The sequence below is a fragment of the Dendrobates tinctorius genome, unplaced genomic scaffold (genome assembly GCF_039654945.1).
Source record: "Dendrobates tinctorius isolate UK_male_01 unplaced genomic scaffold, ASM3965494v1 ptg000075l, whole genome shotgun sequence".
NCBI lineage: Eukaryota > Metazoa > Chordata > Amphibia > Anura > Dendrobatidae > Dendrobates > Dendrobates tinctorius.
In genome coordinates this window covers 45,825,380-45,851,287 of record NW_027361743.1, presented here as the reverse complement: position 1 = coordinate 45,851,287, position 25,908 = coordinate 45,825,380, and the positions used below count along the sequence as shown (strand labels likewise).

The 25,908-nt window shown below is 46.7% G+C and overlaps 1 protein-coding gene across 2 annotated transcripts in view; it reads left to right on the top strand.

The window, feature by feature from the left end:
• ALG5 (ALG5 dolichyl-phosphate beta-glucosyltransferase) overlaps window positions 1-22,397 on the top strand; it is a 75,310-nt gene extending 52,913 nt beyond the window's left edge. For both annotated transcript variants that reach the window (XM_073583251.1, XM_073583250.1), the window contains exons 7-10: window positions 26-85; window positions 826-977; window positions 8,480-8,565; window positions 21,875-22,397. In XM_073583251.1, coding sequence (XP_073439352.1) covers window positions 26-85; window positions 826-977; window positions 8,480-8,565; window positions 21,875-21,990 — 414 coding nt within the window. In that variant the 3' untranslated portion in view covers window positions 21,991-22,397. The remainder of the gene's footprint in view (window positions 1-25; window positions 86-825; window positions 978-8,479; window positions 8,566-21,874) is intronic.
• Window positions 22,398-25,908: the final 3,511 nt, after the last annotated feature.

Here is a 25,908-nt window from a genome sequence, read left to right as displayed (position 1 = left end):
TTTATTTTTTGTTTCCCTGCTTCAGGACAATCTGGCAATAGCATGTGGATCTCGAGCTCATCTAGAGAAAGAATCCATAGCAAAGGTAAATATTAGTTTCCACATCAGCCATTGGTCACGTCAATTTTAATAGGCATATAGAGTTTTTAAACGGGTTGACCAAGAAGAGTAACATAGTAACATAGTTTTGAAGGCTGAAGGAAGACCTTATGTCCATCTAGTTCAGCCTATTTTAAGATTCCCCACACGGCAATTAATGGTCTAAAAGAAGTGAAGATATCTCGTTCTTCAGTCACCTGACCGCTGCCACCTGTCATTGACTGCATCGGTGAGGTGACTAACCAAACGTCATCATCTGGGCATCTGAGGACGGCCGAGAGCACCAGAGTGGTCTGCACTGAAGCCACTGGGGTCCGACCCGGGGTGTATAGGGTCATTTATTATTTTAGACTTATTACTGCTTGGCCACAAACCTTATTTAATCCGGACATTCTTTTTATGTTTACATAGATGGTATCAAATAAAACACATTTCCTCAAAAGCTTGTTTACAGGGGTTTAACACTTTCTTTTATATACTGCATTCTCCTTTTCTAGGAGGAATAACAATTGATTTACACAACACATAGCTATAAGACAAAATAGGATTTTTTATTTTGCATGAAACACAATTGGAGATTAGGACAAGTGCGTTACCCTGAATATTACACGTGGAGATTTGAACCTACAATTAAAATTGGAGAATTTTAAATAAAATAAAATTCCAGACCCAGAAATTGTTTAGTTGTGATGATAAAGACCTAATCTTGTCAGTGTTTTTCCCCAGCGTTCCCTGTTCAGAACTCTCCTCATGTACGGGTTTCATTCCCTCGTCTGGTTCTTGTGTGTCCGGGGGGTTAAAGACACGCAGTGCGGATTCAAGCTGTTCACACGAGAAGCTGCTGCGCGCACGTTCACAGCTCTACACGTCGATCGCTGGTAAATTCTCCCACTGTCTATAAGTTCTGACATTTTTTTTCCTAATATTCTAAGTAAGGTCTGCCCCACACTGGAGCTTATCATAAATGAAGGCTCCGTATCTCGCTCGGGTCACTGGGCTCTAGCTGAAGCTTCTTGACTTTATTTTTATCTTTACTAGCAAATTGTTAGCATTCCTCGTCCCCGGGATTATCATGTTGCGAGTATTATCTAAATATTAAGAACTTTTCTGTCTCCAGAAGGTGACTTGCAGCCTTTATCTAAACATTGATGAGCTCAGACATCCTGCACTGTGCACCATTCAGATGTGAGCTGCCACTATCAGTAAGATTATATCATCAACAGGCTTCAGAGCTGAACTCAATGTACTACTTTGTGCCATTTTCTGCTCTGATTGTACTGCAGAAGGATAACCATTTACACTAGGCAATGTGTAGTCATTTTATGGAGATGGCATTAGAGTTTCGCGAGAACGAGGTTCTGACGCGCGCTGCTATTGCTGGAGAGGTAGTTGGAATTCTCACGCAGTTCACTATCAATTCATTTGTATGGGAATTCTGACCACCTCTCCACTGACTGTTTTGCCCTTTTTTGAAGATTGATGCGGGTCCCATTTGGAATCGCATCTACTATACATTTAATAACTGTACATGATAGGAATACTCATTTAATACAGAGGCCCCGTGTACCTAAGAATTCTCTGATGGGCTGTCTGGAGATTGGTTTTCTATACCATATAACACCATGTATCTGTTAGGGATTGATTGTCTGCTGACAGCCTTGTTGACTGTTTCCAGGTTGTTGGAAAACAAATGTACTTATAATTGACAGTGTCAAGGTAATTTTGTTTTCTTTATCGCCTTATTGGGGGACACAGATTACCAAGGGTGTATGCTGCTGCTGCTAGGAGGCTGACACTATGCAAAAAAAAACAAGAAAATTGGCTCCTCCCCGGCAGTATACACCCACCGACAGATACCAAGTACCTCAGTTTGTGCTTAGTGTCTGTAGGAGGCGGACCGGGATCTCCCCAGATCCACAGTTAATAATTCCTTTTTTGTTCCCTTAGGTGTTAGTCGAACCTTTTAATCCTTTCTCATTTATTTTTCAGGTTCTCCGTCGGGAAACAGTGTAGCTATCACCCTGATTTCCCATATCAGGCGGCTGAGCGAGCAGTGTGGTGTCCCCACATCGCAACTCTGAGTACCGCGGGCAGGACCTTTCCCTATCACCATTCGGTGCTATGGGCTGGCTGATGATGGGTGGCCGCTCCTTGCCAAAGCATCTCCTCACCCCTCTCCTGGGACAGGGCTGAGAGGAAGATGGCGGTAGCCAGTAGACTCTCCTTCACTCCCAGCAAGAAAACGCCATCTTCTGCATGACAAAGGGTAAGAGGATGTCTCCCAGCGGCCTGCCTGCTACACATGGTCCCTGCGGTCATCCTCTTCAGGGACGTCGGGTAAGAGTCTGATCGATCCCTTCAGCCCTGCATGTATTTGGCATCTTCAGCAGTTCCTGGGTTTGAATCTCCCAACCCCCTTCTCCACTGTCAGCCTCACGCCGCAGCCGCGCTCCCCTCTGTACAGAGGCACACAGCGGTGCCCACATGGAGCGGTCTTTCATTATCTACGGGGGTTTATTTTATCCCGGGGGGGATTTCAGAGCAGTGGGACGCAGGCTCACCTTTATTTATTGGCGCCGCGGCCATCTCAGTTTAGAAATCCAGGCGGGGGGGGAGACCACGTCACTTTCACTTTCCTCCTCCCCGTTCTGGACGCGCTTCTTTTTTCACTCTGGGCGCGTTTTTTCCGCTCCCATTCCACCCTATCACAGAACGCCTTTCTTTTTAGGGACGTCAATCTCCCTTATTACCGCGCCTCCCCGCGGCCATTGTCCAATCACGTTCTGGCGCCAAGCTCCGCCCACCGAGTTCACAGTCAGCTTCCTCCTGCAATTTCTCTTGCTTCCTGCGCTGCTTGGGGGACACTTCAGGGTCCTGCTGCTCGTCAGATTCTCGGTAGGCTCGGCGCTTACTTGCAAATTGGCTCTCCTCTGCAGTCCTTTTCTGTTTAGTGCAGCCATAAGGCGTAGCCCACCTATGCTCAACCCCTCAACAGCGACTTCTTTCAAACCCACCGTTACTTTCTACGCCTGTGCACGCTGTAAAAAGAAGTGGGCGTCAGGTCAGTCGTCACCCTTCTGTCCGTCCTGCAGCCCTTCAGCTATGTCGGCCTCTCAGGAGCACACCGATGCCCGGGATGAGGGTACTTCCCCTCTCCCAGAGTGGGCTGTTGCAATGTCTCAGTCAGTCTCTGATCTGACTAAAGTATCTCAGTCCCTGGTCCAGGTCCTAGAACGTTTACCTCAGCTATCTACAGCCACCTGTGCACCGACCGCCTCTCATGGTGAGTCGTCCGCACTTGACCGCGACCTTCAGAGGGACAGACCGAGTAGGATTTCTAGGAAGCGTGTTCTGTCTGGCTCATCTTCCAGCTCGCTAGGCCCATCTGCTTCACCCAGGTGTCCGTCTCCTTCTTCAGAGGACGACCTTAGGTCAGACGACGATCCACCAATCGGGATCTAGTTCAGAAGCAGATAACATATCTAAAACACGGAATATGGTCGATAGTCTCCTCTCAGCTATCTTCCAAACCCTGGAAATTAAGCAGGACAAGCTCCCGCCTCAGGAATGTTCAGTTCCATTTAAACGAGCAAGGCCTCCATCCCGAACCTTTCCAAACCACAAAGAGTTTGATACTACTCTAACCAAACATTGGGAGCACCCTGAGCAACGCTTCTCAGGCCGCAGGTACTTAGATGTCCTGTACCCCTTTGATATAGAGTTACTCACAAAATGGACCAAAGCCCCCGAAGTGGATCCTCCCGTCTCTCGCATAGCCTCTAAGACGGTTCTATCTCTCCCAGACGGGGCATCGCTTAAGGATCCAACAGACAGGCAGATAGAATCTCTGGCGAAGTCAATTTTTGAGGCCTCCGGCGCTTCCCTCTGTCCTATTTTCGCATCTGCCTGGGTGGCGAAAGTCATTTCGGCTTGGGCTAAAATTCTTCGCAGGAGCATCTTAGCGGCAGCTCCTCAGGACGAGCTTGCAGATCTGGCAGATCAGATTAATCATGCGGGTAAATACCTTTTGGCCGCCTCCTTGGAGCACTTCTCTCCCCCAGTCTCGACCAAAACGCTTTTTTAACAGAAAGGGTTTCCGGCCGTTTAGGCCTTTTCGTCCCTTCTCGTCCACAGAGAGATCTTCCCAGCAAGATCGGCCTTCTGCCTCTAGGGAGCGAGAGCAGAAAAAACCTTCTTACAAACCCGCTCCCCGCTGGAGATCGAGGACAATACCCCAGGTCTTCAGGCGCCCGTTCTGGTAGGTTTTCCTCCAAGTGACGGGTCACCCCCACCTGGAAGTTCTTCCAGGGTGGGAGGCAGACTTTCCTTTTTCGTGGACGCTTGGCTATCCGTTGTCGACGACGCTTGGGTCAGGGAAATCATGGCATCCGGATACAAGATCGAATTTGCTTCCCCGCCAAACAGACGATTTTTCCTATCTCGACCTCCAAGACAGCGGTCCCACACTCCAGGTTTTTTTCAGGCCGTGTCCTCCCTTCTTTCCGCTGGAGTGATCGTTCCCGTTCCCCCAAACAAATGGTTTTCAGGGTTCTACTCAAATCTCTTCGTAGTCCCGAAGAAAGACGGTACCTTTCGGCCAATCCTGGACCTCAAATTGCTCAATCGCCACGTGAAGATTCTCCACTTCAAAATGGAGTCTCTTCGATCGATGATAGCCTCAATGAAACCCGGAGAATTTCTCTGCTCTGTGGACATACGGGATGCCTATCTTCACATCCCTGTTTGTTTGCAACATCAGAAAATATCTTCGTTTTGCGATTCAGGGAAATCACTACCAGTTCACGGCTCTTCCCTTCGGCCTGGCTTCCGCTCCCCGTGTTTTCACGAAGGTGATGGCGACAGTCATGGCCATCCTTCGCTCCAAGGGAATCCTCATCATCCCTTATCTGGACAATCTTTTGATCAAGGGCTCGTCCCGCCAAGACTGCCTTCAGAGTCTTCAGATAACCCTGGATACTCTTTGCCGCCTCGGATGGATAGTCAACAAGGAGAAGTCCATTCTGAGCCCCACGCAGCCTCTGACCTTTCTGGGCATGGAATTCCACACGAATCTAGCCCGGTTGTTTCTTCCAAGGGAAAAATTTGCGGCTCTTTCCAAGGGAATCCGACTCCTCAAACGGCCAACGCCTATTCCCCCTTCGATCCTGCATGAAGGTTCTGGGGAAGATGGTAGCCTCCATGGAAGCAGTGCCCTTCGCACAATTTCATCTTCGCCCTCTCCAGCTGTCCCTTCTTTCAGCCTGGGACAAGACCACGCTGTCTTTGGACCGCCCCATTCTTCTCTCTCTGAGTGAGGCAATCCCTGACTTGGTGGACAACGCCAGCGTCAGTTCTACAAGGGAGGTCCTTCCTTCCGCTTCAGTGGCAAGTCATCACCACCGATGCCAGTCTCCTAGGATGGGGAGTGGTTTTTCATGAAAAAACAGCCCAAGGACGCTGGAATCCACAGGAAGCTCTCCTCCCTATCAATCTTCTGGAGATCAGAGCAATCTTCCTGGCCCTTCTCCGCTGGCAGCCTCTCCTCGTAGGCAAGCCTGTCCGCATTCAATTGGGCACACGCAGCAGGCAAGTATTGTCAGAAGTGGCAAAGATACTGCGCTGGGCAGAACGTTACGTTCCGAAAACCTCCGCCGTTCACATTCCAGGGGTGGAAAATTGGGCAGCCGACTTCCTGAGTCTTCAAGGCCTAGCATCAGGCGAATGGGCTCTTCATCCCACAATCTTCAACCAGATATGCCACCGCTGGGGCTTACCGGATGTCGATCTCATGGCATCTCGGATGAACCACAAGGTTCCGCGCTTCGTAGCCAGGTCCAGGGATCCCCTAGCCGTCGCTTGCGACGCCCTGGTAATTCCGTTGTCCCAGTTCCAACTTCCATATCTGTTTCCACCTCTTGCCTTGATCCCAAGAGTGGTCAAGAAGCAAAAATCGGAAGGCGTCCCAGTAATTCTAGTGGCTCCAGACTGGCCAAGACGACCTTGGTACGCTGAGCTGGTGAACATGCTCGTGGACGTTCCCTGGAGGCTTCCAGACTGTCCAGATCTTCTCTCTCAAGGCCCTCTTTACCACGAGAATTCTCAGTCTCTGATTTTAACGGCATGGCCGTTGAGGCCGCGATTCTGAGAGAATCAGATTTGTCCAACCAAGTGATTCAGACTATGATCAGAGCCAGAAAACCAGCCTCTTCCCGCATTTACCATAGGTACTGGAAGGCTTTTTTCCGTTGGTGTGACGATAAAAAAGTCTTTCCAATGTCCTTTTCCATTCCATCCATACTTGGTTTTCTTCAGTCTGGCTTAGATGCGGGCCTGTCCCTCAGTACCCTCAAGGGCCAGGTCTCAGCTCTGTCTATCCTCTTCCAAAGAGAGCTCGCTTCCTTATCGCAGGTTAAGACCTTTCTTCAAGGGGTCGCCCATGTGGCTCCGCCTCATCATTCGCCGATAGATCCGTGGGATCTCAATCTCGTCCTTATCGCTCTCCAAAAGGCGCCGTTCGAGCCTATCCAGGACATTCTTTTATCCCTTCTCTCATGGAAGGTAACCTTTTTGACTGCCATTACATCTATCAGAAGAGTTTGAGTTGGCGGCCTTGTCATGTCGGTCCCCTTATCTGATTCTCCATCAGGATAAGGTCGTCCTCAGGCCCGTTCCTTCTTTTCTTCCAAAGGTCGTATCCTCTTTCCACATCACTGAGGATTTTGTTCTCCCATCTTTTTGTCCTGCTCCTTCCCACCCTCTTGAGAAGTCACTCCACAAACTGGATGTAGTTAGAGCCTTGCGTGTCTATCTCGCCAGGACCGCTTCATTTCATCAATCCGATTCCTTGCTGGTCATCTCTGAAGGTCGCCGGAAAGGACTTACGGCATCCAAATCCACGATCGCTCGCTGGATTCGTTCTACCATTCTGGAAGCGTACCAACTTCAGGAAAAACGGCCTCCTCCGGGAGTGAGAGCTCACTCCACCCTGACTGTGGCAGCTTTGTGGGCCGTTCGTCACCAGGCTTCGGCTTTACAAATTTGCAGGGCCGCGACCTGGTCGTCTTTGCACACTTTTGCGAGGTTCTACAGCGTTCATACCCAGGCCTCATCTGATGCAGTTGTTGGTAGGAAGGTTTTGCAGGTGGCGCACCGGCCGACCTAAGCCCTTCCTGTTCTTTCGTTCCTTTATTGCTGTTCCCGCCCTTGGGACTGCTTTGGAACGTCCCATGGTAATCTGTGTCCCCCAATAAGGCGATAAAGAAAGATGGATTTTTGGTTCTTACCGTAAAATCTTTCTTGGAGCCTTCATTGGGGGACACAGCACCCTCCCTGTTTAAGTTGTACCGTGTTGGGTTTTTGAGCCCCTTGTTGGGTTGGTACATACGTTTAAAGTTGCTTGGCTTCTCCTACTGCTTTCTCACCAACTGAGGTACTTGGTATCTGTCGGTGGGTGTATACTGCCAGGGAGGAGCCAATTTTTTTTGTTTTTTTTGCATAGTGTCAGCCTCCTAGCAGCAGCAGCATACACCCATGGTAATCTGTGTCCCCCAATGAAGGCTCCAATTAAGAGATTTTACGGTAAGAACCAAAAATCCATCTTTTGTCTTAAATGGGTATCCCACGTTAGATGCTTTTGGCTCACCCATAGGATATACCTGCACCTATGTGAAGAACAGGGGTTCATCAAGCACCAACTCGGCTGATGAGGCGACTGCTGTCATCCAGGTGGATGGAGAGATTGTCTCTCTCTCTGTTTAGTTTTACAAGAGTTTTGGGAACAGTCCAGAAGCCATGTTTGGGCGCAGTCAGACAGCTGTATAAATCGGACTAAGATCGAAACGTGGCTGGCGGCTCTCCCGACGGGAGCGTGACGTCTGCATAGATGAAACTGTGACACTCTGGTCAGGAGAGCCACCGGCCAGTCCAAGCACTGCGTTCCAATCTTCTGTCCGGTTATACAGCTGTCTGACTGCGGCCAAAGTCTTCTAGAAGTGACTGGAGACAGTGGAACAAACTCACAACCACCTCTCCATTTACTCTCCACCTGGATGCGGCAGTCCACCACTCTAAACCATCTCCGCATAAGGGGAGTCTCGCCATTTATGGATTTTCCCTTTTAAATGTCCTTTTCACATATATTGTATTGAGAAAGCTGCGTGTATTTGTCCACCAGACTGGAGGCTGTTTTGATTATGTTGCCATTAGACCACAGGGTGCATTGACCTTCTCCTCTATGTAATTAACCTTCCTGTTATAAGAAGATGGTTGGGAGCGGATAAACCACATGATTTGTAAATGGCCTGGGCAAAAGGGCCGTAATGACATCTGCAGTAGCTTTTGTAAAGCACAGATCAATATGCCGTATCTCCGCTTTATGCAGGGCGTTTGATGTGGAGCTGCTATATATAGCTCAATGTTTAAAGATCCCGATTGCAGAAATTGCAGTAAATTGGACAGAGATTGAAGGTAAGCCGAATTCTCCACCGCTGCTTTATACAAACATTATGGACTACAAGAGCCTAAAATGGACGACATAAAATCATTACTGTAATGGGAGTGTGATTGCAGACATGATGGAGGGGGAGGACAACAGGTGACTTGATGGTGTCCACTGTACTCTATGGAGGAGGAATGTTGCCCTTCAACATACTGTATAAAGGGATTGTCTGAGCCTCTTTATTAGGGTCTGTTAGGACATATAGATGTCATAGGTGGGATCTCTTTTCCTAGCCGTTGTTGAGAGCCTCTAACAGATTGCACTTCATGGTCAGACATTTATATGACTGGCCCGCATGATCACTGGATCAGCACTCGATAACTGGAATTTTTTCATTTCATCTTGATGCTATCAAACCAAACGTCTGGATCTTCAGCAGTCTAATATTTATATGGACTTCCAGACGTTACCAAGCTTGTCGGTGGATGTCCAGTCTGGAAACCCCATATTTTCTTATTTGTCCCTTGAAAAATATAGGTGACTACTCTTGTTGAAGGCTTTATTTTGGCTTCTTCGTGGCTTTATTTCCTCCAAGAGTCAATCATGAGTCTGATTCCTTTCATCTAGTGATCGGTGGATACATTAGGGTCCATTCCCATGTGTCATCTCTGCTGCAGACCTCCTGTAGAGACTTCTCGCAAAGATGCCACAGGGATATCCACAGCAGTATTTATCGCCATAGGTGTCGTTTTATAAAAGAACATTTTCAGGGGAACCTTACACTTCACCCTTTGCATTCCAGAAGGTGGAATTTCGCCCTGACGTCTGGAGCATAAATTGCCATTCTGTGGATTTCACGCTGCAGCTCTTGTCAATTTACGCTGCTGATATCCAGAGGAACAACTGCGGCATTTTCACATAGGGGGCAGATTATATGTTCTAGATTATGGGACGGTCGTGGACGTTTATGAAGTTTAAGACAGAACTCGTCCTTCTACCTGACTGGGACATATGGGCATTAGAGACCTTTTTAATTGTTCCCCCTTTTCCCAATCCGAAAATAGAAATTGAAATAAAATAAGCATATATGGTATTGCCGTGTCCGTTAGCTGGATCAAAATATAAATTAAACTATACTATATAGTAAATGCTGTAAACAAAAAAAAAGAAATTTATAAAATGCAATAAAGAGCAATCTAAGTTTATCTACCCCAATTGTTGCTTTTTTTTTTCTTTGAGTTCTGAATCAGTAAAATACACAGCATTTTTTTTTTTATAGATTTGATATCTTTATAATTTTATCGACCTATAGAATACTAATCTCAGCTCATTTTTACCACACATTGAACATCATAAAAATGAACCCCAAAATATTTTTCAATACATTTTGTGGTGAAATGAATGGTATCTTTCAAAACAACATCTCTGCCTCAAAACACACCCCCTTGACTTTTTACCTATTTTGTTACATTACTACCGGTGTTTAAATACTTTTGTAATCTGAGTCGTGTGTGATGCATCAGCACTAAATAGCCTAAGTTGGTGAAGTGAGAAAAATATAAGCATAAATTACATTTATGGGATCAAATATCTAAAAATTGGCATGTGCGTATGTATTCACCCATTTTGCTATGAAGCCCCTAAAAATTTCTGGTGCAAACAATTACCTTCATAAATCACACGCTTAGTGAAAGGAAGGCCACCTGTGTGCACTTTAAGTGTCACATTGTCAGTATATACACGCCTTATCTGAAAGGCTACAGAGGCTGCAGCACCATTAACCCCTTTACCCCCGAGGGTGGTTTGCATGTTAATGACCGGGCCAATTTTTACAGTTCTGACCACTGTCTCTTTATGAGGTTATAACTCTGGAGCGCTTCAACGGATCTAGGCGATTCTGATATTTTCTCATGACATATTGTACTTAACTTTAGTGGTAAAATTTTTTCGCTATAATTTGCGTTTATATATGAAAAAAAAACAGAATTATGGCGAAAATTTTGCAATTTTCAAACTTTGAATTTTTATGCCCTTAAAATAGAGAAATATGTGACACAAAATAGTTGCTAAATAACATTTCCCACGTCTACTTTACATCACCACAATTTGGGAAACAAATTTTTTTTCGTTTGGAAGTTATAAGGGTTAAAAGTTGACCAGCGATTTCTCATTTTTACAACAAAACTTACAAAACCATTTTTTTTAGGGACCACCTCACATTTGAAGTCACTTTGAGGGGTCTATATGGCAGAAAATACACAAAAGTGACACCATTTTAAAAACTGCACCCCTCAAGCTACTCAAAACTACATTCAAGAAGATTTTTAACCCTTCAGGTGCTTCACAGGAGCAGAAGCAACGTGGAGGGAAAAAATGAACATTTAACTTTTTAGTCACAAAAATGATCTTTTAGCAACAATTTTTTTTTTTATTTTCCCAAGGGTAGCAAGAGAAATTGGACCCCAAAAGTTGTTGTCCAATTTGTCCTGAGTACGCCGATACCCAATCTGTGGGGGGAACCACTGTTTGTGCACATGGCAGGGCTCAGAAGGGAAGGAGCGCCACTTTTTCAACCTAAAATTGGCTGGAATTGAGATCGGACGCCATGTCGCGTTTGACGAGCGTTTGATGTGCCTAAACAGTGGAAACCCCCCACAAGTGACCCCATTTTGGAAACTAGACCCCCTAAGGAACTTATCTAGATGTGTGGTGAGCACTTCAAACCCGCCAGTGTTTCGCTAAAGTTTATAATGCCCGGGCGTGAGAAAAAAAAATAAAAAATTTCCACATAAATGAACATTTAGTCCCCAATTTTTAATTTTCCCAAGGGTAACAGGAGAAATTGGACCCCAAAATTTGTTCTCCAATTTGTCCTGAGTACGCTGATACCCCATATGTGGGAGAAAACTACTGTTTGGGCGCATGGCAGAGCTCGAAAGGGAAGTAATGACGTTTTGGAATGCAGACTTTGATGGAATGGTCTGTGGGCGTCATGTTCCGTTTTTTGCAGAGCCCTTGATGTGCCTAAACAGTAGAAACCCCCCCATAAGTGACCCCATTTTGAAAACTAGACCCCCTAAGGAACTTATCTAGATGTATGGTGAGCACTTTGAACCCCCCAGTGTTTCGCTAAAGTTTACAATGCCCGGGCGAGAAAATATAAAATCCTATTTTGTTCCTACATAAATGATCATTTAGTCCCCAATTTTTATTTTTCCCAAGAGTAATAGGAGAAATTGGATCCCAAAAGTCGTTGTCCAACTCGTCTTGAGTACTCTGGTACCCCACATGTAGGAAAAAACTGTGTAGGCACATGTAGGGGCTCGAAAGGGAAGTAGTGAAGTTTTGGAATGCAAAATTTGATGGTCTGCTGGCGTCATGTTCCTTTTGCAGAGCCCCTGATGTGCCTAAACAGGAAAAAACCCACATGTGAGATCATTTTGGATACTAGACCCCCAAAGAACAAATCTAGATGTGCCCCCAACTAATCTAATGTAAATTAGTAGTGCATGGAGGTGTGGTACAATTTGACGCAATCCTTCATACACAGGCCAGGTTTTTCGGGGCAGATGCCGCATTGATAAGTGGTGTCCCTGCGTATTCCTTTTTTGTAACACACTCAACACTTTTTTTGCGGCTTACCTTTTCTTTGGGTTGGTGGGACCACCCCCGGAAAATGCTGACCTGGTACAATACGAGCACCTTCATTTCCAGAAGCACTGGTGCCCGCACTTTCCACGAGCGCTAAATATCAGAGCCTTAACCACTACCTCCTGGAAATGAAGGTACGACGTATCGGTGTGGCATGCACATTGTGACAGCAGGACGATGTGCATGGCCAGCTTTTTATACCACACCTTGGCCTTTCTCAATGCATTGTACGGTTGGAGGAGTTGATCGGAGAGATCAACGCCCCCCATGTTTTTGTTGTACCCCACTACACAGGTAGATTTGCGGACCTGTGTAGAGGTACCCCGTACAGTGCAGAGGGTACTGCCATCACCGTGTATGGTGGTCAAGAGATGGACATCCCTCTTGTCCTTGTACTTGACCACCAGCAGGTAGTCGCTACATTGGGCCCTGCTCTCACCTTTTCGGAGCATCTGCCCAAGTAGCGTCTTCGGGAGGCCTCTCTGATTTTTGCAGACTGTACCGCAGGCTGTGGTACCTCGCTCAGAGAGGGATTTGTAGAGTGGGATGCTGGTATAAAAGTTATCAGTGTAGAAGTGATGACCTTTATCCAGCAGTGGGTGCACCAAATCCCACACAATTTTTCCACTCACTCTCAGGAAAGGAGGACACTCAGGGGGTTCAATCCGGGTGTCCTTTCCTTTGTACACTCTAAACCTGTGGATGTACCCTGAGGCACTCTCACACAGCTTATAGAGTTTGATTCCGTACCTGGCCCGGAATCGCAGCCTTCCCTTGAAGTGAACCAAGGACTCATCCACGCAGATGTCCATTTGGGGCACGTACACCTCAGAAAACTTTTTGTTGAAGTGTTCGATGACCGGCCGAACATTGAAAAGACAGTCAAAGTTCGGGTCATCTTGTGCGGGACACTGTGCATTATCAGTATAATGCAGAAATTTGTGGATGGCCTCAAAAAGCGTCCGGGCCATGACCATTCGGAACAATGGAGTTTTATTTTAAAATATCAGCACTCCAATATTGCCGAAGTTCGGGCTTCTTCAGGATCCCCATGTGGAGGACCAGGTCCCAAAACTGCGTCATTTCAACTGCGTCTACAGGAGACCAGTTTGAAAATGATGAATGCGGGTTTTGCTCCAAAAATTGACGAGCGCACAAATTAGTTTGCTCCACCATGAGGTTGATAAAATCATCAGAGAGAAGACTTTGAAAAAGTCAATTTCTGTGAGGTCGGTGGTGTCAAACTTGATTCCTGATTCTGCCACAAAATCAGGAATCAGTGGATCGTAATTTTCAGGGGGCGAGGTCCATACGGGGAGCGCTGGGTCAGCTGTGGGCATGGTGGGCGCTGCCTCATCTTCTATCCTGGAGTGCTGCGTGGCGGTTCCGCAGGATCCGAGGAGGAAGATGAGGAGGGGGAAGAGGTAGAGGATGAAGAATCTGAAAAATAAAGAAAAGTCAGATCCTCATCCTCGTTATCAGTGTCGGAGGCAAGTATAACATATGCCTCCTCCATTGAATAGCGCTGTTAGGATGAATTTGATGACATTTTTGTGTAAATATGGTGCTTGGGTGTACACTTTATTGAAAACAGTGTGTGGGGGGGGGTAGTGATTGGTGTAAACTTTCTGTAAAGAAAAAGCTGTGGAAAAAAGTCTAAAACAGCAGGCCCTAGCTCTGATAAGTGAACAGCGTCTCACTTATCAAAATTAGGCTGCTGTATGTGCGCACGGGAGTGGCGCAAGGAGGGGGGGGTGGAAAAAAAGGAAAATGGCAGGCACAAACTCTGATAAGAGAACTGGGTCACTTATCAAAGTTTGGCAGCTGGGGGATGTGTGTGCGGAGTTGGCGCTAAGGGGGCTGAGAAAAAAAAGGGAGCACGAGTGTTGATCGGTGAACTGCGTCACCAATCAACGCTCGGCGGCTGGCAAAGGGGGTGGAGGGGGGTAAATAAAAGGGGATGGGGGTTGTAGTTAGGTGGCACAAAGGGGGGTGAAATAAATGAAAAACGGCAGGCGCAAGCTTTGATAAGTGACGTGTGTCACTTATCCAAGTTTTGCGGCTGCGGGATGTGTGTACGGAGGTGGCACAAAGGGGGCTAAGAGAAAAAAAAAAGCTAGCATGAGTGTTGATCGGTGAACTGCGTCATCGATCAACGCTCGGCGGCTGCGCACGAAGGCGGCGCAAAAGGGGGGATGGAGGGGGTAAAAAGAGCGAGATTGGGGGGATGAAGATAGATGGGAGGTGAAGATAGATTGGGCAGGGGATCAGGGATGAGGTACACTTACGGTTGGCGGTTTTTTCTTTTTTTTTTTTCTGCAGGGATGGTGATGCTACAAATTGTGGCACCACAATACCCAGCACAGGAGCTCTTGCTGCGTCTGACCTCTCTGCAGAAATCCTCAGCTAGAGTGAGGACCCCTGCAGAGATGTCAGATAGGTCATCTGCAGGTCAGAGACAGGTCACAGAGCGGTCACATCGCTGCACCGATCCGGGCTGGTACTGGCAGGGCACAGCGGCGATATAGCGCCGCTGTGCCCTGCGATTGGCGCAATCGATTAGATCGGCTATCGTGCCAATCCGGGGGCTTGTTGCCAGGCACCGGCTCTAGGATCGAGTACATCGGTACTCTGATCCTAGCCTATGACCTCATTGTTTCAGCCGCTCCGATTGGCTGAACCAATGAGAAACGCTGCGATTGGTTGTTCAGGATTGAACAGCCAATCACAGCACTCTGGATACCGGGCGGGCGGGATCGCAGCCCGGGATGCCGCCGCCATCTTCCCTAAGGTGAGATGGCGTCGGAATTTTAATGCGATCACCGCGACTTAAGTCGCGGTATCGCATTAAAGGGCTGGATGTACTATCCCGTCCACGGTCATACGGGCCCGGGTACCGTGGACGGGATAGTACGTCGGATGTCGGGAAGGGGTTAAAGAGGTATTCCCATTGCCAAGATCCTATCTCAAAATGTAGTAGGTGTAATAATAATAATAATAGCAAATACCTCCAATTACAAATGTAGTATAGTTCTTCTGATTCACTATGTCTCTTGCGTCATGTGCAGGCATTGCAGGACCTTGAGTATCCATGGTTACAACCACTGATATAGTGACAGCTAGTTGCTAGTGGTCGTAACTATGGATACCTAAGATCCTTCAATGCCTGCACATGAGGAAAGATACTTGGCGAAACAGAAGAACTATACTACATTTCTAGATGGAGGTATTTTCTGTTATTATTATTATTATTAGTACAAGTCGGGGTTGTGCTATAGAAAAAAAAATCCCAAACTCTGACGATCCCCCGGGGCACCAAGAGTTTTCCAAGCGGAGACTTGAGTATCTGTCCGTACAACCACAAGAATCTGTACACTTCATAGAGGTGGCCTTTCTAGAAGAGTGGACAGAAAGAAGCCTAACTTACATGCAAAGCTTGATTGTAAGGCTCTTTTCTCTCTCACCCATGACAGCACCACGGAGAGAGGGGATCCGCCCTTCAGGGACAGGAACCTACAGATAAAAAGGGCGGTACCTCTCCTCCGCCTTCAGTTGGGTTCCTGTCCCTGACGGGGGGACCCACAGTACGGCGTACCTGTGATTTGAAGAGAAGAATCCGGATCCGGGGCCGACATGTCCGGTATACGGCAGCGGGGAGGCCCCTGTCGCGGCAGGAGCGGTGCCCGAAGCCGCCACCGCTGGGGCCGATGCAGGCTGCCGGTTGAGCGGGAGGGAGACGTCAGAGCCGCCGCTCCGGAAAGGAGATCGGGGCTCGCGGGGACCCGGTGGAAGTGCGGGCAGCGCCATGGTGCAGAGAGTACCAAGATGGCCGCTGCCCCGGAAGTAGAGGAGCGGCTTCCGGGTCCCTGAAATCGGCGCAGGAGCACGCTCCCCGGCCAGCGCGGTGCAGGATGGGAGCGGTGACGTCACGGGGGCGGCAAATTTAAAAATGGTGTATTCAGAACTCCTGGCTGGAAGCGATCCTGATAATGGGGGATAGCGACCAGCAACAGGAGCAGCATGACAGGCTGCAGCTCAAGCAGCAGCAACACCGGCACAAGGAACGAAACAGAGATGGCCGTTCCAGCAGTCACTCCACGCGGCGCAGTACGTCAGCGGCAAGGAGCAAATCGCCACCAGGAGATCAGCCTGTACAGGACCTGACTCCATCTCCCGAACCGGTACCTGCAGCCGCACACCTTTGGGGGTAAGTGATCTTCGTGAATGTTCACCCTTGTAATACAATTCCTCTCCCTTATTAGGGAAAGAAGGGAAAAAAGAACAGGGAATGCCCCACTTGCACTAGACCCCTACCTGTATCATGGGAGAAAACTATGTGAGTCTTGCACAAAAGAAATTCTTTGTCAGGAGCTCCGGATTTCGCATCCGACCTAAGGGCCGCAATCAAATCAGAGGTTCAGAGCGCCCTCGTATCCCTTAAGCATAGGGATAAAATGAGGAATAAAGACACGATAGGAACCTCCCAGTCAGACTCTTTCACGTCGGGAGAAATCACATCTAAAACCTCGGAATCCGGCTCCTCAGACGAGGAAACGGGAGGGTGTCACTGTTTTCCCCTAGAAGAGGTAGACAGACTAATAAAAGCTGTAAGGTCTACCATGGGGGTATTGGACCCTAGGCCGGATAAAACAGTCCAGGACATAATGTTCGGGGGACTAGGCCAGAAAAAACGGAGAGTATTTCTGCTTAACGAAATTGTCAAGGGCCTAATCAAAAAAGAATGGGACAAGCCAGATAGGAAAAATACTACAGTCCCTTCCCTTAAAAGAAAATATCCCTTTGAGGAGGAGGCATCTGCGTCTTGGGATAAAGCCCCGAAGCTCGACGTAGCAGTCGCAAAGACCTCAAAGAAATTCGCCCTTCCCTTTGAGAACATGGGCTCCCTCAGGGACCCCCTAGATAAAAAGACAGATACCTTTCTAAAGGGGGCATGGGAGTCAGCAGGCGGTAACCTCAGGCCAGCCATAGCGGCGACGTGTACTTCAAGAGCCCTAATGGTATGGGTAGACCAACTTGAGAAACAGCTGAGGGAAGGGACACCAAGGGATAAGATCTTAGATTCTATCCCAGTAATAAGGGGAGCGGCTGCCTTCTTAGCGGACTCATCGGCCGATTCAGTCAGGCTATCGTCCAAAACAGCAGCACTTTCAAACGCGGCCCGAAGAATACTATGGCTTAAAAGTTGGCCAGGGGACCTACAGACCAAAATGAAATTATGTTCAATCCCCTGTGAAGGGAAATTCCTTTTTGGGGAGACGTTAGATGACATCCTCCAGAAAGCAGGGGACAAGAAGAAAGGGTTCCCAAATTTGGGGCCAGCAGCATTTAAAAGGCCCTTTCGAAATAGGAGGTTTCTTCAGAGAAGACCACCAAGGGAACAAAAGTGGGATGACAAAAGAAGAGAGAGAGGGTTCTTCTTTAGTAACTCTTCCCGAGACAAAAAGCCCTCCAAGTGACAGTACGCCCAGGGTGGCGGGAAGGTTAACCCTTTTTCTTCCAGCCTGGAGGAGAATTTCAAACAACCCATGGATAGTAAACCTAATCCAGGAGGGCCTAAGAATAGACTTTCTCTCTCTTCCACCTCAAAAGTATGTAATTACGCCGCTGAGATCCAGTACTCGAGAACAGGAAGCGCTAGAAAGCGAGGTCCTAGGCCTAGTAAAAAAAAAGGAGTCCTCCAGGAGGTTCCCCTGCAGGATATGGGCAGAGGGTTCTACTCCGCTCTTTTTCTAGTAACCAAACCGGACAGCACCTTTCGAACGATCATAAATCTGAAAAAGCTAAACGAATACGTCAGGAATCAGAGCTTCAAAATGGAGTCGATCAGGTCCACCACCAAAATCCTGTTCCCAAACTGCTACATGACGGTGTTAGATCTCAGCGACGCCTATTATCACGTCCCTATCCACAAAGACTCCAGAAAATATCTCCGGTTATCCGTCTCAATAAAGGGTAAGGTGAAAGAATTCCAGTACAGAGCCCTGCCGTTCGGAATATCGATAGCCCCGCAGGTATTTACCAAAATAGTAGCAGAAATGATGGCTCATATAAGGGAACAAGACATACTAATAATCCCGTATCTAGACAATTTCCTAATAGCAGGTAGCTCGGCTCAAAAATGCAGGGAACAGAGGGACAGTGTGATGGACACTCTACAGGGCCTGGGCTGGCTTCTAAATCTAAAAAAAATCAAGATTGGAGCCCAGCAGGGTACAAGAATTCTTGGGCCTAACACTGGACTCAAACATTCAGGAGTGTCGTCTCCCAGACCACAAGAAGGAGAAAATCGCTCAAATTACAGCAAGAGCAATCCAAAATCCCTCTATGACGTTAAGGAAAGCTATGTCACTGCTGGGTTCCCTACCCGCCTGCCTGCCAGCAGTTCAATGGGCTCAGTTACACACGAGAGATCTCCAGTGGGACGTATTAGCCAACCAGGCAGCAATAGGGGGACACCTAGAGGGTCGTGACAACGGATGCCAGTCCCACGGGATGGGGAGCACACATGAACAACAAGGTGGCTCAGGACGAGTGGGGAGATCAAGAATTAAAAGCCTCCTCAAATCAAAAAGAGCTTCTAGCAGTAGGCTATGCACTAACACACTTCCTACCCCTGCTCCAGAATCACCATGTCCGCATTCTTTCGGACAATCGAGTCACAGTGGCCTATATAAATCATCAGGGGGGAACCAGGTCCCAAGCCCTAATGGACACATCAGCCAGAATCCTCAAACTAGTGGACGCAAACCTGCTATCTGTCAGCCCTACACATCCGGGGTACAGAGAATCAAAGGGCAGACTTTCTGAGCCGCACCCAATTACGACAAGGGGAATGGGTACTAAAGTGGTCCATTTTTCGGCAGATTGTAAAAATGTGGGGGACCCCGGACATAGATCTGTTTGCCAATTTCAAAAACAAAAAAGTAGAAACCTTCTGCTCCCTAGATCCAACTCTGGACGCGTTTATGCTCCCATGGACACAGAGTCCTAACATATGCCTTTCGCCCAATCATGCTCATTCCAGCGGTCCTAAGGAAAGTCAGGGAGGATGGGGCAAGAATGATACTGATAGCCCCTTTCTGGCCCAAAATAACCTGGTTTTCCTGGCTAAGAATGCTCTCAGTAACCGACCCATGGATCCTACCGGATCTCCCGGACCTGCTATCACAGGGCCCAGTGTTACATCCTCGGGCACCGAACCTCCATTTAACAGCATGGAATTTGAGAGGGCGCTGATGAGGGACAGGGGATTTTCAGAGAACCTGATAACTACATTACAAAAAAAGTAGGAAACCGGTTACGATGAGAGCTTACGGCAGAACATGAAAAAAATTCCTATCCACTTCTAGGGCAAAGGTTCAGGACGGGGTCCAGATTGATAAGATCCTAGAATTTCTATAAAAGGGCCTAGAACAGGGTCTGGCGGTCAACACATTAAAAGTACAAATAGCGGCGTTAGTCGCCCTCTATAACCATGATGTGGCAGGTGACCCTTGGGTAGCACGGTTTATTAAGGCCGCAACCAGATCTAGGCCAATAGCTAGTCAAAGGTTACCGTCATGGGATCTGAATCTTGTACTTTCAACACTGACAAGCCCTCTGTTCGAACCAATTCACTCGGCACCCCTAAAAATCTTATCACTTAAAACGGTGCTTCTGGTGGCACTAACATCAGCTCGAAGAGTGAGCGATATTCAAGCCTTATCAGCAGGGCCACCTTTTACAAAAATTCTAGAGGATAGTCATCCTAAAACCTGACCCGGCCTATCGACCTAAAGTATCATCATATTTCCACAGGTCCCAAGAGGTAGTCCTTCGTTCTGCCCAAATCCAAAAAATAAGGGGGAAGACAAATTCCTCACTTTAGATGTTAAAAGGTGCCTAGTACAGTACTTAGAGGCCACCAAAAAATGTAGGAAGGAAGGCGCTCTCTTTGTATATTTCCAGGGTCCTCGAAAGGGGCTCAAGGCATCCAAGAGTAGCCTGGCAAGGTTGATAAGGGATGCGATTGCCCTGGCATACTCATCCAGTGGAAATACCATCCCGGAGGGGCTGAGAGCTCATTCCACAAGGGCAATGGCGACCTCATGAGCTGAAAGATCTGAGGTATCAATAGAACAAATCTGTAAGGCGGCCACCTGGTCATCACCTTCGACCTTTTTCAGGCACTATAGATTAGATTTAGCCTCTACGTCTGACCTGACCTTTGGGAGAAGGGTCCTTCAGGCGGTGGTCCCTCCCTAAGCTACCAATCTCTGTAATTCTCTCCGTGGTGCTGTCATGGGTGAGAGAGAATAGCTTAGTTACTCACCGATAAGTGTTTCTCGGAACCCATGACAGCACCCGCTTATTCCCCTCCCCTTCACCAGTGTGGTGAGCACGTTTTACTGTTAGTAGAGTGTTTCCGTTTAGGCACGGTGCTTTTGATAAATAAACAGTATTATAATATTGTGTATATATTTCTGTTGTCTGTCTAACCTGGAGACCCTCTGATGCTCTGTAACCAACTGAAGGCGGAGGAGAGGTACCGCCCTTTTTATCTGTAGGTTCCTGTCCCTGAAGGGCGGATCCCCTCTCTCCGTGGTGCTGTCATGGGTTCTGAGAAACACCATTAGTGGTGAGTAACTAAGCTATTTGAGTTTGCCAAACGACATGTGGGAGACTCCCCAAATGTATGGAGGAAGGTGCTGTGGTCAGTTGAGACCAAAATTGAACTTTTTGGCCACCAAGGTAAAAGTAATGTCTGGCACCAAACCAACACAGTTCATCCCCTCAAGAACACCATCCCCACAGTGAAACATAGTGGTGGCAGCATCATGGTGTGGGGATGTTTTTTGACAGCAGGGACAGGGAAACTGTTCCGAGTCGAGGGGGAAGATGGATGGTGGGCTATACAGGGATATTCTTGTGTAAAACCTGTGTCAGTGATGGATGGAGGTTCACTTTGCAACAAGACAATGACCCAAAGCATACTGCTAAAGAAACACTCAAGTAGTTTAAGGGGACTCATGTAAATGTTTTGTAGTGGCCTAGTCAAAACCCAGACCTTAATCCAATTGAGTATCTGTGGTCAGACTTGAATAGGAAACCATCTAACTTGAAGGAGCACCATTGTCCAGGCCTTAAGGAATGGACAGAAATCCCAGTGTCCAGATGTGGAAAGCTCATAGAGACTTGTCCAAAACAGCATGCAGCTGTGTTTGCTTCACAATAAGGCTCTATAAAGTACTGACTTTAAGGGGGTAAATAGTTATGCACATTGAAGTTGTCACTTATTTTGTCTTATTTGTTTGCTTTACAAAAAAAAAGAAAACCAAATGTTCTCAGCTGTAGGTGTGTTCTTTACTTGAACTGATGCAAACCCTCAACAACAAAATTGAAATGCCAGCTTGTGAGGTAGCAAAACACAAAAAATGCCGGGAGGGTGGGTTGAGGAAGGGTCAAATACTTAAACTACTGTGCATTGTCTAGATAAATACCGTAAGTTATTACTACTGGAAGAGGAAGACAAAACCAAAAGCACAAAAACAAAAAAATAACCAATAGACAGGGGTTACCAAAAGACATAATTTCATCAAAATAGATATATAGTCTTGCCTTATGTATGTGCGTACGATGAATAAAATAGTACGTTATTCCAAATTTGTTCTGTTTGTGTTCATACAGGATCTAAACTGGTGCCTTTCTGGAGCTGGTTGCAGATGGGAAGAGACCTCCTTTTTATACGACTGCGCTATCTCACCGGTGCCTGGAAGTTGGATACCACTGGAAAGCTGGATTAAATTTCCTACTAATTTATGGAAACTTTAATTTGATAAGTGTCCAACGTCATGGACAACTCTTTAGATTCTGGGTTGATATGGGACTATATTTTATGGTGTACTGAAACCATCTCGTGTTTCATAATGTCTGGTGGTGGCGTAACCGACCGATGGCCGTATGTTATTACCGCCGGTGCAGGCATCATTGTCCACTCTGTACAAACTTTTTATTTTTTTTTTCTGGCCAAACCTTTTAAGTCGAGTAAAAAAGTGAAACATAGCAGACATTGCTTCACATGGCTGTCATGTATTTTTTTTGTTATGTCTTTGTTTTGTTTTAGTTATTTTTTTTTTTTAACATATTAAAATTCTGTATGATATGTCTAATGGCATAAACACATTATTAAAAATGTCCCTTTTTACATTTATTTGTTATCCATTTTTTACTTTAAGGTTTAATAGTCTTAATAGTGAAATGTAATTTAGGTCTTCAGTTAATATTATAATTAAAGGGAAATCTATACTTTGCCATATCGGCAAAAAAAAAAAAAAAAGTTTTTCAGTAAGAGTACTCGGCACTGGCCAACTCGCGAGAGGTCCATGTATTAAGTGGATGACTATGCATCTAATATGATGGCTTGTAATACTACATTTGTCTGACCAAGCAAGGCAACGAACCAAAAAAAGCAGCAATTTGCAGAATGTGCTAATTCCTGGATTCCTTGGTTATTTCCTATGCTGTAAAAAAAATATATTAAAGAGTTTTTCCATTTTTAATGTTGAACTTGAGCAGAATACATCAAAGTATATGGCAACTAAAGAGTTAAGTTTTGTGAAGTAGATGTTAGCAGATACTCTTCACTAGGGGCCGATACTTCTTCTCTTTTATGTGATGCTGACCAATCAAAAGCATGTAGCAACAGAGCAGAAAAGGAACACGCCCAAACCTTAGTTTAGAGCAGGTTTCCCAGTGTGTGAGATGTATATAGATAGCCCTGATCTCCTGGTCTAACCTCCTGTGAGATCAAAAGATTAACACCTTTCAAAGTTCCTGTGGGGGAGGGGCAGAACAGCTGAGTTTAGCTGTGTGACATTACAAACCCTTCTATCACCTCTCCTCTCATAGTCCTCCTCTGTCAGCTCTGCTGTACTGTCCCTCTTAACACTGTCTGTTTGGAGATGTGTCAGTCATCACACTTATCTGGTATGTCTGTTGTACTCAGGCAACTTGTACTCACACTGCAGTGAGATCAGGGCTGTCATTACATCTCCCACAGGAGTAGCCCAGAACAGACTTCTCCTGTGTGAGATGTAATGACTACGTGATCTTACTGCAGAATAAGTGCAAGTTGCTTGAGAACAGTAGTGTGATTACATCATAGAAGGAGAAACACTGTCTGAAAATTCCAACTTGGACTTAATAAAAATTAACTCGTGCTAAACCCTGTGATTGCTAAAATCTCTGCAACAAAGAAGCAAAATAAAATTCTCCTGTGAATGGTCTTCTTTAGTTAGTTTGTCTAGGACTTGGATATTGATGGCCTATTAACATCGGATTAGTACAGGTCCAACCCATGACACCAGCTTCCCTAGTCAGCGGGCACGTCAAAACGACACACGCAGACACATCCGCATACAACGCCTGTCCCTGCGTACCCAGTGTTAAAGATAGGTACGCAGGATGACGCAAGCGGAAGTAGGCGGAGCGTAGGTGGAGCTTAAGGGAAGAAGTACGCAGCCATACGCAGACCAGCCTAACGCTAATGTGAACCCGGCCTTAGAGTTTTAAGTGCAGTATCTGAGAATGACCACTACACCATGTAGGGAGCTGTGGTGTTCTGCATGCATACCACATTGAAAGCTGCAAACATCTGATTGGTTGGGGTGTCGGGTGTAGAACCCCCACTAATCTGATAAGGAGTGCCTAAGTACTATTACAACTCCTTTTGACGGGGGTGTCTCTTGAAAATTATTTCTTTATAACTGTATGACCAGCTTCTCAAGCAGTCTACCCAAACAATTTATCCCCCAAATTGTTTACATGGTCATGTTAGGGCCTCGTCACACATAGCGATCTCGCTAGCGTGATCGCTGCTGAGTCACAAGTTTTGTGACACAACAGCAATCTCACCAGCGAGATCGCTGTGTGTGACAGCGATCAGCGACCGGCCCCCCTGCCGGTATCGCTGACCGCTGCACGAAAGCCCAGGACATTTCTTTTGTCGCTGGTCTCCCGTTGGCCAGCACGCATCGCTGCGTGTGACAGGCGGGAGACCAGCGATCTGCTGGTAACTAACGTACACATCGGGTATCCAAGGGACGTGCGTCCCTTAGATACCCGATGTGTACGTTAGTTACCAGCGCGCTGATGCAGGGAGCTGGTAACTAACGTACACATCGGGTATCTAAGAGACGCACGTCCCTTGCATCTGCGCTGGTAACTAACGACCACAGCGACGCCGCGCGCTCGGCGTCGCTGTGCTGATCGCTGGTGAAGCTGTCTGTTTGACAGCTCACCAGCGATCACATAGCGACTTACCAGCGATCCTGACACGTTGATATCGTTGTCGGGATCGCTGGTGAGTCGCTATGTGTGACTCCAGCTTTACTCTCTTAAAGATAATGCCATCCATTCCTTTACCAATGCAATCTGTTGCTCCCTGACTGAAATTCATTGTTTTAATTCACATGCAAACAAGGCTTAAAGGGAAACAGGTCATTTCTTTGTAGTATACTAATAGTATTCTCCAATAGGGCTCAGGCAGCCCATTCAGGATATGTAAGTTTTATTTTTCTATGTGAGCCCCGGACAGATATATTGCCTCCCTATTTCAGGATATTATTCATACACTACACAAAAATGACCTGACTACAGATTTCCTTTAAACAAAGTACATTTTAATCAATAGTTTGTGGAACAAAAAATAAGTTGCTTTTATCGAGGCATCATGACTCCAAGGATCTTCTTTGGAATACCCTCTAATTACTCCTGATGAAGCTATAGCAAGGACAGGTAAACGCGTAGAGATTGCAGTGAATTGGTATCTATATGAGGTTCCTTATTTATAAGTAACACTTTTATATTCCTGTTTGGTCATATGAATTTGGGTTTATTGCCAGCTGGACCTAGCAGGGGTTTTCTCTCCAGCTGAGCAAGGTACAAGGTATTTCCAGGATCTGTCCTTTCCTCAACCGTCATGCTTCTAAAATGCTTGTGCATACCATCTCTGACTACTGCAACATCTTCCGCTGTAGCCTACCTGCTAACAAACCTCTCCAGTCCTTAACTATGCTGCCCGACTAGTTCATCTCTCTACTCGGTACTCCTCTGCTTCCCCCCCCTTTGCAAATCCCTTTGTTGGTTCCTAATTCTCAAACATGTCCAGTTCAAACTACTAACACTGACCTACAAGGCCATCCATCTCCGTACATCTCCAAACTAATCTGTCTATAGCTTCCCTCACGTAATATCCGGTCTTCCCAAGACCTCCTTCTCTCCTCCACACTTATTCGTTCCTCACCCAATCAAGACGTCCCAAATATCCCTCATCCTTTGGTATTCTGTAACCCAACCCCAACTATCCACCACATTTGGATCTTTCAGATGGAACCTGAAAACCTATCTCCTCAAGAAAGCTTAAAACCTGCAATGACCACGTTCCCACCTCAACACCATTGGAGCTGCTGCAACCCCTAATCTACTGTCTCCTTCCCCATCACTCTGTAGGATGTAAGCCCGCATGGGCATGGTCCTCTCCCCTCTGTACTAGTCAAACATTGTTTGTCTACTTTAAGTGATATCTGTATTGTGTATGTAACCCCTTCTTGTGTACAGCACCATGGGATCAATGGTGCTATATAAATGCATAATAATTTTAATGTCTATACTGCAGCCTCAAGCCTACAAGTTCCTGCGCTTCTTCTCGTCCAATTAATTTC